This window comes from Sceloporus occidentalis, unplaced genomic scaffold (assembly GCF_023333645.1).
Source record: "Sceloporus occidentalis isolate IW3139 unplaced genomic scaffold, rSceOcc1.0.p SCAF_2, whole genome shotgun sequence".
NCBI classification, from domain to species: Eukaryota; Metazoa; Chordata; class Lepidosauria; order Squamata; family Phrynosomatidae; genus Sceloporus; species Sceloporus occidentalis.
The window spans coordinates 50,064,940-50,077,105 of NW_028316982.1; the positions used below are offsets into that span (position 1 = coordinate 50,064,940).

Sequence of the window (12,166 nt, forward strand, 5' to 3'; positions counted from 1 at the left end):
AAATTCACTTTTCCATTTGAAAACACAAGACATAGTGCTTGAAAATTAAACCTGTCTCTAAACCTGTGTGAGACTTAAAGCCCCTTTGTGGGAAAGATGCAGTCAGTTTCTCAGGAAAGTCCTATAATTTCAGAGTGGAGATAAATTTAGGTATTGCATAATTCCAATTGCCTATAAATGGGCTGCTCCTTTTACCAATAGGCTACATATGCGTTTTTATGTATCAGTACTCAAATGGCAGCTATTGATTAAAGATTAATGCAGGGCAGCAGAGCCCATGGAGTTTATCACACAGGAGGAATTTCTCTTAATTTCAAATGAAAATTAAGTGGGGCCAGAAAGCATTCACGTGAATTCACTAGTTCAGTGAATTTACATGAATTCGAATTGTGTTTGAACTGACTTCCCATTACCCAAAAACAGCTTGCCATTGCCCAAAATTGCGTGTGGCAGTCTATCACACAATAACATTAAACCATATGATTGCATTCGGATTGCCATTGGATTATACTTCCAATTTCCCTTGTCTGATAAACTCCCATGGATTCTTTTCAAGCTATACTAAGGATGGACAGATAATGTATTTTTGTGTAAATTTTGCATGTATACATTCATTTGTCTTTTCCATTTCTGCCTGAATGTACATTCTATTACAGTTTGCATGAAAACGTATATAGCAATACTTATTTAAGCACACCTTTTAATGTACTTTCTCATAAAATAAGCATTTGTAAACGTTTTACCCTAGAATATACATTTTGAAATAAATGTTGGTACATTCTTGTGAGCAGGGAACTGCATTACAAAATTCAGAACAAAGCAAAACCTGAAATATACTGATATTCAATTTCTGATCCATAAAACAGTCTGGTAGATCTTTTTGCCACAGAAGTGCTGATAAATGAATTCCTCAAGGATTTGCAAACGATCCAGACATTTCCTCAGAAATCCACTCAGCCTTCAGTTCCCAGTGTCATGGCCACAGTGGTTTCGAAGACTGAAACACATCTGTAAATATGAAGTATGGAAAGTGATCGCTTTCATAGAATAGCTTCTAGAAACTGCTTTGTGGGATAAATTCCCTGCTGAAACCAGGTGGAGCTTCTTTGGATGCAAATTGTTGCTTCAGGAGAAGGATATTCCTCAGGATTGCAGCTAAATTCACCCTTCCTGCTTGCTCAGATCCCATGAACTAAGAGCTCACCTTCAGCTAATCTAATTTGCTTTTTAAAAAAGAAAACATCCAAAGACACACTGATGTCTCATCTAACATGTCCCTGAGAACCAGAGAAAGTTGTCATCAGACTCAGCTTCCAAATGATTATTCTTGAGCATCCAGGACGCTGCCTGCCACCTACTGACAAATACCTGTTAATTCTGTTTAGCAGAAAATCCCTAGTAAACTAAGTGCTTGGAAAAACTATTTCTGGACAACTCCCAGGTGGTGTTCCCACTATGATTTAAAGTGAATTGTTGATCGGGTTATATGACCGCTGTTCCCATTTGAAATTGGTTCCGATCCTACTGTGATCGGTTTCAATCACGATGAAACCCGCTTTTTCCTGACACTAGTTCTTTGGTGGTTCTTTTGGGGGGGGGGGGGGGATAGATTCCGAAGCGTGTTCAACAAATGGGAATGATGGATCTGAATCACATCATTCTGGAGGGGAGGGATTAATGGCAGAGGGGTGTTTATCATCCCTCTTCAGTTTTTTGTAGATCCACCCCCCACCCACCACCCGCACAGCTGCCTTTGTGCTTCTGGTGTGACTTCTGGGCGCATGATTTAAAAAAAAAAATTGATAGAAGGTTCCATTCATTGATTTTGCAACTATTTGCAATTACTCAGGCGGCAAGCTGGGCGATCTGGCCAATGGCAGCTCAGTGAGGCAAGTAGTCGCAAAACCAATAAATCGAATCTTCTATCAATTTTTTAATATATATATATAGTTCCCAAGCCAAAATGATTGACATGCATTTTGAAGTGGTGCAAACTAGTGCTCAGGGGTGCTCAGGAAGTATAAATAAATAAATAAATAACAATTACTCCTTGCAAAAACGTCTTAAGCAATAACCTCAGGTCAGTTTTTAGCTTTGTGGCACAATAAGAGCTCCTGTAGTGGCTGTGATTCCAGTCTATATTTCCTGATAGTGGCTGCCATACATTCCCAGTTAAGACAGGAAGACAATGAAGTATACCATTCATTGAAGGGTGGGTTGGTTACTATCTGGAAAGCGATGCCTCTTCATCACAGACAATACAAGAATGAGATATGCACTGACACTGCAAAAGAAGAAGGCAAAGAAGTGATTGCAGACAATCAATTAGTGTATATTTGTATATTCATACCGATGTTTGGTAAATCGTGCTTATCAGGACAGTCCCAAAGAAATGGAAATAAAAAATAAATAGCAAAGACTTGGAATAACATCAATATATCTAAATGTTTGGGCTTCCCAGAACACATAATCAATCTGACTAAGTATTCTATGAAATGCATACATTTTATATTTTCCAGAACAGCTTGAGTTGCTCTAGTAGAAAACATTGTAGTGATGGTTTGCTGAGTATGTGGAAAGACATTTGGCAGCCTTAAGCTAGAAACAGGTGAGTCACATATGGGGTGGTTCATGGGGAGAGATGGAAATATTTGGGTCATCAGATTGTGAAAGCCATAGGCATGAATTATGAAGGAGCAATTGGAAGGGCATGGCAGTTTTGCGATTGACCTGAGAGAATCAGTTTCAGTGAATGAAACGATAATGCCTATCTGTATGTAATTTGTATCTAAAGTATATATAAATGTTTTGTTTTTGTTTGTTTTGTTTTTTTATTTATATACCGCTATTCCAAAGATCATAGCGGTGAATAGCAAGTAAGCTAATTTGCCCCCAACAGTCTGGGTACTCATTTTAGCGACCTCGGAAGGATGCAAGCCTGAATCGAGCTTGGGCCCTTTTGCTGGTCTTGAACTCGCAACCTTGTGGTTTCGAGTGAATGGCTGCAGTACAGGCATTTAACCACGCAGACAATAAACCATAAAGGTTTTCAGTGACTAAGTAACTCAGTGAGATGATAATGCTCAGTAAAGTTGAAGGCAGAAAAAAAAAGAGGAAGAGCGCATCACTGGAGGACTGACTCAATCAAGGAAACCACAGCCCTGAGTTTGCAAGTCTTGAGCAAGGCTGTTAATAAGAGGGGTTCTGAGTATCTTATTCACATGGTAACCATAAGTCAAACCCAACCTGACTTTAAATGTAAGTAGCAGCAACAGCTACAAATGAGTTGGGATATTTGTTGTCTGTAATCTTCTGGGTTCATGGAGTATGTTTCTGTCTTGGTTAGGGTTACGTGACAGAATTCACATATATAAGAGAGAGTTATACACTTTTTTGTTTATTTTTGGCCCATGTTTCTAACTTTTACTTACTTCAAATGTTTTAGCCTGGGTTGAATTAACTCTCATAGAAGGTGAACCACTAAACCTGGAATTGCTATTCAACAGTGGAATACACTGCCTTGGAGGGTGATAGAGTCACCTTCTTTGGAGTTTTAAACAGAGGTTGGATGGTCATCTGTTGGGAATACTTTGGTTGTGTCTTCCTGCATAGCAGGATGTTGGTCTGGATAGCCTTTGTGGTCTCTTCCAAGTCTGTGATTCTATGGATTGTTCTAAAGTTTAGGGCTTTTTTTCTTTGGTCTAGGGATGAGTAGTCCTCAGTAGGTCTGGGGATTTACCTAATCTTACAGGATGAGGAGTAGGTGTAGCAGTGGGTAATTGGCAGGTGTGGTATTCCCTCTGACCCGTCTAATATGAAGCAAAGGATTGAAAGAATAGTAAGTATTTGACTTGCCTCTAGGTTTTCCCCTCCCTAACCCTGGTATATATAAAACAAAATTGTTTTCCAGTGTGTGTCTGAGAGGACAGGAACTGAACTATAATTATTTTCTAAACTAGCAGAGAGTGCTTTTACCCCTCAACTTCAGAGAGCAGGAATATTTTCTTATAGTGTTGTTTCTCCTTATTTCTTGCCATGACACTGATCCACTTCTCATTATTCCACAAAGCCATTTCCCTTCTAACATTCACCAATCCTTCTTATGCATCATTTTACACTAGTCATGGGCACATCACAGCCTGTGGGCCATATGCAGCCCCCAGAGACATTGTTGTGCTCCTTGGCACAACTCCAGGGATCAGTTTTTTTTAAAATGTTTTGTCTCCAAATTCATGTACTATGTGTATCATAATCCACTTCATAAGAGGCACAGAGTATAATCTGAGATGTTTAGATTCATGCCCTTTGGCCAAGTTGGGTGGAGGATTCAAGGAAATATAGAGCTAGTCTACTAAAATACATATTCTACAAGAGCTGGCACAAGACACCATGCTGCCTAGGGCAGTGCCTCAAATGGCACCCCAAATCCACAAACATCAAGGTGAAGTCAAATCATTTTGCCAATGAAGCTGAAAATCTCCCCCTCCCTGAAAGCAGAAATACAACACTGATTAATTTAATAACTAATCATTAGCTGCTATTTCGTTACACCCAGTGTTTACTGCCTAAGGTGGCTAACTCACTTTACCAAACAGCTCACTGGCTGGTAGCTCCCTTATCAATGGGGCAGTGACTCTCCACTGGGCTTGAGTCTAAACAATAAAAGAACCATTCAAGGTGCTGAGGTCTGTCCTGAAAAATGTTCAGCACTTTGGATAATGTTTTAAAAGTCTGAGTTAAAATCTGGAGCAGATTCTCCATCCTACTGCCATGAGAGTGGTCTACTGAGCAAGTTAGAACAAAATTCAACAACTCCCTCCTTGTTTCAGATCTCCTCTTGTTGGAGCATAGATGGAGATGGAGATGGGGAAAAGAGGACCAATTATCTGACAGATGGGAGGACAACAAAGACAGAAAATAAGATACAAAATGTTTCTGAATCCACATTACCTATTTCTTTTCACATAAACCACAGACACATCCAAAAAAGCTATTGAGGATAAGGATGGCAGACAGGACCATCTCTACCATGTTGATGATGAGAAGGGCAGAGAAGAAATAGACATTCCAGCCCACAACATTCTGTGGCTCGATGCAAACAGAGTTCCAAAGGGAGGGGTTGTACAAGTAATTCTGAGCCCTTAAAAACAAACAGATTTTTAATGAGAAAGTTACAGAGATCAGACAATAAATTTTTTCTCTAAAAGGCAACGGAGCCTATTCAACAATGCAATGCTCTTTTGTGTGCTATTAAGAGAGTAGATGCAGATTTGGTTTATGTATGTAGGAATATATGTTTGTATTTTTATTTTGTTTTCTGCTTTTCTCTCAGATCTGGAATATACACACTCTCGCAGTATGATTAAAAATAAGTACAAATAAGAACAAAAGAAGTTACAATATTAAATACAAGTGATAATATTAAAACATAATGGACTTAGAAACAAGTTGCTAGAGTGATTGCATTATTGAATGCGTAAGTCAAGATCCTGGATTAGAAGATATATTGTACAGTTCCACCTAGGCAGAATTGTGAAACATCTCTCCTCCTACTCCACCATTATTGACCAGTGGAGAGTGGGGAACTGGAAGAGAACCATCCAGCTTTGTTCCTATAGGCGGGTTACAGACCGCCATTTAGTACGTACAGAATACGTACTAGGGTTAGGAAGGGGCGGTGCTTCCGCACCCCCCTAACCCTAGTACGTATTCTGTATGTACAATATGGCGGCGGCCGTTCCACACGGCAGCCGCCATATTTACGTATTGGATGCTGTGCATCCGCACGTGTCGCGGCGTCTATGACGTCGCGAGTCCGCCCCTGGCGCCGCTTAAAGAAGCTCCATTTTGGAACTTCTTTTTTGCTTCGTAACGGAGCCGCACGGTTTGGCTGCAGTGGCTCCCTTACGGAGCAAACAGCGGCGGCGGCAGATCACCGCAAAGCGGCGGTTTATAACCCGCCATAGCTGGACTAATAGTGACACGGAACCTCCTGGGACTCCCCGGGGTCCTCCAGAAATCCTACAATATGATGTTAATATTGCACATCCAGCTACAGGAACACAGCTGGATGGTTCTATGTTACTCCCCCACTCTCTGTTAGACAGTATATCAATGTTGTTTTAGGAGGCAGCAGCAGCTAAAAGGTGGGTTCAGGAAGGAGTTTGGATGTTGTATGAGGTTGGCAAAGAATTCTGACCCCTGCAGTGACAAAGGAAGAGATTGTTTGAACAAGCATATGTTGGATTTTGTTGTTGTTAATGGCCCTCGAGTCGATCTTGACTCATGGCAACCCTATGGATAAGACATCTCCAAGACCCTCTGTCCTCCACTGCTCTGCTTAATTCTTGCAAACCCATAAAACCCATGACCTCCTTAAGAGAGTCTAGTATGTGGCCTTCCTTCTTCCCTCCACATTTCCCAGCATTATTGTCTTTTCCAGTGAGCCCTTCCTTCTCATGATGTGTCCAAAGTATGACAGCCTCACTTTGATCATTTTGGCTTCCAGGGAGGTTTCTGGCTTGATCTGCTCTCAGACCTATTTGTTTGTCCTTTTGGCTGTCCATGGGATCCTCAGCACTCTTCTCCAGCACCACATTTTAAATGAATGGATTTTCTTCCTACCTTCTTTCTTAACTGTCCAGCTCTCACATCCATACATAGTAATAGGGAATAGAATAGCTCATATGCTTCTAACTTTTGTGCTCAGCTGTATATCTTTGCATTTTAGAATCTTTTCTAGTTCTTTCATAGCCATCCCCCATTCTTAGTCTTCTTCTGATTTCCTGACAGCAGTCCCCATTTATATCGATGTTTGATCCCAGGTATGTGAATTCTTTTACTATTTCTATTTCTTCATTGTCTAGGTTGAACTTGTGAAGGTCCTCGGTGGTCATTGTTTTTGTTTTCTTTATGTTCCGCATTAAGCCTGTCTTTGCGCTTTCTTCTTTGATCTTCCTTGGTAGGTGTTCCAGGTCTGTAAGGTTTTCTGCTAGTACTGCTGGTGTCATCTGCATATCTTAGACTGTTGATATTCTTTCCTCCTGTTTTCATTCCTCCTTCTTCTGTGTCCAAGCCTGCTTTTCTTAGAATATGTTCTGCATACAAGTTGAACAGATAGGGTGAAAGGATACAGCCTTGTCTGACTCCTTTGCCAATCGGAAACCATTCTCTGTGTTCTGTTCTGACAGTAGCCTCTTGTCCTGAGTTGGATTTACTCCTGCATAAATTACTAAAATGTCACCAGTCCTATTGTTATATCCTTCCCCCATGCTCTACTTTTGAGGAAGAGCTCTGGAGAACTCAGAAGTTCTAAATCTATGCCATTTTCATCAGTCTTAATTCACTGATTGCCCTGCTGCAGACTTTTTGTTTTTCTCAAAAATATCAAATCTCAATGACTATCTGTTTTTAAAAGTGCTCTTGATGATCTTTACACCTAATGTATATTATCAAAGCTGGCTCTGTTTTCCTTGGCAGGTGATCTCCAAATTTTCATAACTTATGTTAATAGCCGCAGCTCCTAGAACATGTTAACCATCTCCAGACATACCAATAATAATAATAATAATAATAATAATAATAATAAAAAATCAATCTTCCATTGACTGCTCTAATGTGGGGTATTTTCTTTAACAACAAAACATTTTTCAGGACTAAAATATCCTGTCTACATGGAAGAAGGATAAAACTCTTTCTGGTGAAAATGAGAACAAAATAGGCTTGGCTCTTTTATATGTTGGCCATGAAATCCAAGTCCCCTTACCCACTGTTGAAAGTCTCAATGTCCATGTTGATGAATGGGTAACCCCACTGCTTCATCTTCCTTTGATTGTTAGTAAAAACATAGAGACAGAGAGGTCCCTCTGTCAAGCCCACACCAGATATAATAAAGCAAGCAGCTGATCCCAGCAAGGCCAGTCCTGATAACACAATGGAGAGAAACATCTGTGGGCAAAAGAGTCACAGAAATTAATCCTAATTATATGATCGCGGAGAAATACAAATTATTTGTGATGCTAAGTTCTGTTTACAAGGGTTCTACCGAGTGCGCCACTCCCTATGAGCAAGACTCTTGTGTGGGCGCCTGTTTCAGATGTGTTAACAGTTGGCTTAGGGCTTTGAAGGTCCTGATGAATAGTGCAGCCAGGTCCAGTTGTGCTCAGAAGGGAATAAGCACATTTTTGCCTTGGGGGTGTGTGTGCTACCTCACACAGCTGCAGAGTGTGAGGACACTATAGTTACTTAGATTCTAATTGGCTTATTACCTTTGTTTTGGATTATTCAAGGGTCAAGTAAACAAACGTTTGGTCTATGAACCCTCCAATATTTCAGAGATGAAAACTGAGACACCTGTGGTGCAGCAACAGGAGAGTGTGGTTAAGATGGCAAACATTATTAATGAGGAGGAACACATAAGCTAGGAGAGGCTACAGAAGTTTGCTTTTGCTTGAGCTGACTGTGAAGGGCAAGATTCCACTTCACTCTCTGCTCTCCTCCCTGCTGAGTTAACAGAGTGCAAACTGGTTTTTCCCCTTTAAACTCCATTTGCAGAAATTGAGGTAAGCTCTCAACAAAGCAGGAAAGGGGAAGAAGGAGAGAGAATTTGGGATATTTAAAAGCAGTTGTAAAAGTGGGATGGATGATTAATCAGGAGTGTCTCTGCAAATTCAGAATAGTTGGAGGGTATATAAAGCCTGCTTTTGACTTTCTTGTTTCTCATTGTATTCTTCTTCATTTTATGTTACGTTGAACTTAGATCATGTTCTAAGGCAGAGCCATACTTTAGTATGTACATGTATTGTAGAGATTGATTTTTCCCCCTCTAGCACCAACTGTTAACTTTTGCTTGTGCTAAATAATGTCTCTGAAATATTGTGCATGCTTGTTATTACATAAGGTTTTGGTACTAAACCTATTACTTTGTGGGCCTCTTAGCACACTGCAGTTGAATAGAAGGTTTGCCTAGTATTCAGAGAATAATACGAATGGATGGTCATGATTTGGGTGTCCCCTGACTCAGAATGAGTTAGACAGAAGGACAGATAGTCATGTGTGACTACTATACATGGTTGGTGATGGCTCTAGGAATCAACCTGCATGGTCAGAGAACTGGAAACTGGGAAGAGTGATGAGTGTGGTCAGGCTTTATTTCCCTTTCCCCACCCTCAAGCCTTTGAAATGTGAGATCTTTTCAATGGCACCAATTAACATCAAGGTGTTGGAACAGTAAATGTAAACTATGGAAGCAACCAAAGTAATATATTTTGCTTGCTCCACTTCATGTTCATTTCTCACAGGCTCAGCAACTGATCCCAGGGATCCTGGCTGCAGCAAGGTTAACTCTACTATTAGGTAGAGCAAGGCAACCACTCAGGACCAGTCATTCCTGACAGTAAGGGCTGTTCGACAGTGGAATGCACTCCCTCGGAGGGTGATAGAGTCTCCTTTCTTGGAGGTCTTTAAACAGAGGCTGGATGGCCATCTGTCAGGGATGCTTTGATTTGAATTTCCTGCATGGCAGGGGGTTGGACTGAATGGCCCTAGTGGTCTCTTCCAAGTCTACGATTCTATGATTCTATGATTCCTCCTGAGACCCATGGCTATTGAATTGCCAGTGGAAGTAAGATTCTACTCCCAGCCCAATCATTTTCTGTGCCTGAAACGTGGAGGGCACCATTTTGAGTTTAGCCTCAAGCAGCAAAATATCTTGATCTGGAGAATACATTCTAACAGGGATAGAAATGGAGCACTTCTCTAGATGTTGTTGGACCACAACTCCAAGCTTCTTCTAATGCTGTTTCCACTCTCTGAAACCCAGGGCAACTCATGTGTTGGAGTGGAGATATTTGAATTCCTACTGACAACAACCTGACACATTTTGCCCTCTATGGAAATCCTGAAATGTCCATGGCCCAGAATGGGAAATTCCTCAGAAATCTGGCTGACTCCACCATTAATGGGATGAGTCACCCACCACCTTACCTTCTGACAATTCCCAGAGCTGCTAGAGCAGCGCCACCTCCATCCAATGCTTGTGATCTGTATTGCAGCGGGGAAAACCTGTGAGAGAGAAGTGATTCAGAGTGAATAGCATTCTCCAGCGACCCACCATCGGAACTCATGAAGAATCCTATTATTATGCCCATATCATTTCTCTCTCTTTCTTCACCAATGACCTCCCGGCATGTTTTATTAATTATGCATTCTTAATCCCCTCTGTTTTCCTTAAATGGGGCCTGTAACTCCCATTCTTTCTGATAATTTTCCATACTGGCCAGGGGTGATGAGAGATAAAGTTTAATAGCCCTTGAAGAGTCACAGGCTGAACTTGACAAATAGACGTTTTGAGCCTCAACTTCCAGGATCCTACAGCCATCATGGTCATTTGGGAAGAATTCTTGAGAAGACTAAATTGGAGAAATATCCACTTACCAACATACCTCCTCCCCACAGTCCTGACATGAGCATTGCCTTCTTAGTGATAAGGCCCATGTTTAAGTAACGGCTTTCCCAGTTGGGGAAGAGTAGGAAAAAGCTGGCAGTGATGGAGAGCAGGCCCAAAATCAGGAGGCCTGGACCCAGGATCCGAGCACAAGTCCCCACACACATTCCCAGCAGACAGTCCTACAAACGCAGAAAAAAGAAGTAGGAGAAGATGAATGGCCTGTTTAAACTCTGGAAGACTGCCCAATTTCCATCCTTGGCATAAATCCCAACTGCCAGTTAGAGTATTCCACCTTCACCAATTGCTATTTGTAAAGACAACATTTGTGCAAATTCCACTGATTTAATGAGCCTACTCTTGTTGGAAGTAGCTATTGGATTAGTCTGATCATATATACCAAATACTCTGTCCCCCAATCCAACTCAATGAAGTCTCTCCCCCATCCCTCATAAAATTATCATCATATCCTTTATTCTATCTACTTCTGAGGTCACCCAAGCAATTCTAGAATGATGCATAGAGCTTAGTAATGTTGCATAGTCCATTGCACTGCTGCCCCATCCATCCAGGTTCACGTAGAAGATGCAGAGCAAGTGTCTCTTTTGAAGACTGAACTACATCTTTGTTAGTCCGCTGTCATGGCACAGCCTTGGATGGCAGTAGCTGTTGGCTTCCATGTCAGTTGGGTAGTGAATCCTTTCTGAGGTTAAGTTGTAATTTGGGGAATTTCCAAAATGCTGAACCTATTTAAAGTGCATGGCTCAATACCTTGGATAATACTTTTTAATTCTGGACTACAGTTTAAAGATTTTTATTACAGTTTTAGACCAGCGCAAGAAGGACAGAATACAATCAATTAAAAACTCTTACAAACATAGATTGGGGGGGCGGGGGGATTAAATATATATAAAAATACTTAAACCAAATGGTAAAGCTCTTGACTTTGAAAAATGGCCACCAAAGTGAGTTCAGGGACCAGTATTAGAGCCAGACTGTACCTGGATGATGGTTTTTGGGGCAAAAGCCATGCGATAAAACCAGGGGGCAGCCTGAATTTATCTTCAAATCAGGAGTGGTGAGTCACTTTATACTGTTGTGCAATAAGCTCCTGAGTTATTGGCCTCACATTTTCAGTGTCTTTGATTTGCCTTGACATCAGCTGAGCATCCCGATGCACTCACTCTTACCTAAAGGTAATAGTAATAGTTGTTGTTTACTTCCAAGTCATTTTTGACTTATGGTGACTATCATAGGTTTTTCTTGGCAAGTTTCTTTGGAGGAGGTTTGCCATTGCCATCCTCTGAGGCCGAGCAAGTGTGACTTGCCTGAGGTCACCAAGTGCTTAGGAAAAACACCAAGTATTTTTTTATGACTGGGTGGGGAATCAGACCTGATCTCCAGAGTCATAGTCCAACATATCTGAGACAACAATTTTGGCTTAAAACCTGGAGTATATTTATTACCCCATTGATGTGCACATTACTGAGTTTGTGGTCATGTGACTACATAATAAAACAGTTCCCATACATTTGCTGGCAATATTCATTGGATGCTGGCATCATTTATTGCTCCAGAAATCTTGCAATATATGTTACCTCTAAGTGGGAAAGCTGACTCAGTATTGTTTAACTTGCACAGTGAGCAACTGCTCCTTGTAGGGCCATTTCCATAGTGGTATCGGGAGGGTGGGATAGGAGAACCTGACTGCAAAGTAGATGA

At 41.1% G+C, this 12,166-nt stretch overlaps 1 protein-coding gene across 1 annotated transcript; it reads right to left on the minus strand.

The window, feature by feature from the left end:
- Window positions 1-2,216: 2,216 nt before the first annotated feature.
- TM4SF19 (transmembrane 4 L six family member 19) lies at window positions 2,217-10,611 on the minus strand. Its single transcript, XM_089507773.1, has 5 exons — window positions 10,435-10,611; window positions 9,985-10,062; window positions 7,766-7,947; window positions 4,951-5,140; window positions 2,217-2,284 (listed from the first exon to the last, which is right to left on the minus strand). Exons 1-4 carry the CDS (start codon window positions 10,609-10,611, stop codon window positions 4,951-4,953), a joined length of 627 nt encoding a protein of 208 aa, XP_089363899.1. The 3' UTR covers window positions 2,217-2,284.
- Between the last annotated feature and the right edge of the window lie 1,555 nt (window positions 10,612-12,166).

Coding starts and splice junctions, on each gene's coding strand:
- TM4SF19 (XM_089507773.1), bottom strand. CDS start 10,611: ATGTGTGTGGGGACTTGTGCTCGGATCCTGGGTCCAGGCCTCCTGATT. Junction 10,063..10,434: donor TGTGGGGAGGAGGTATGTTG/GTAAGTGGATAT, acceptor TCTCTCTCACAG/GTTTTCCCCGCTGCAATACA. Junction 7,948..9,984: donor GCTCTGGGAATTGTCAGAAG/GTAAGGTGGTGG, acceptor TTTTGCCCACAG/ATGTTTCTCTCCATTGTGTT.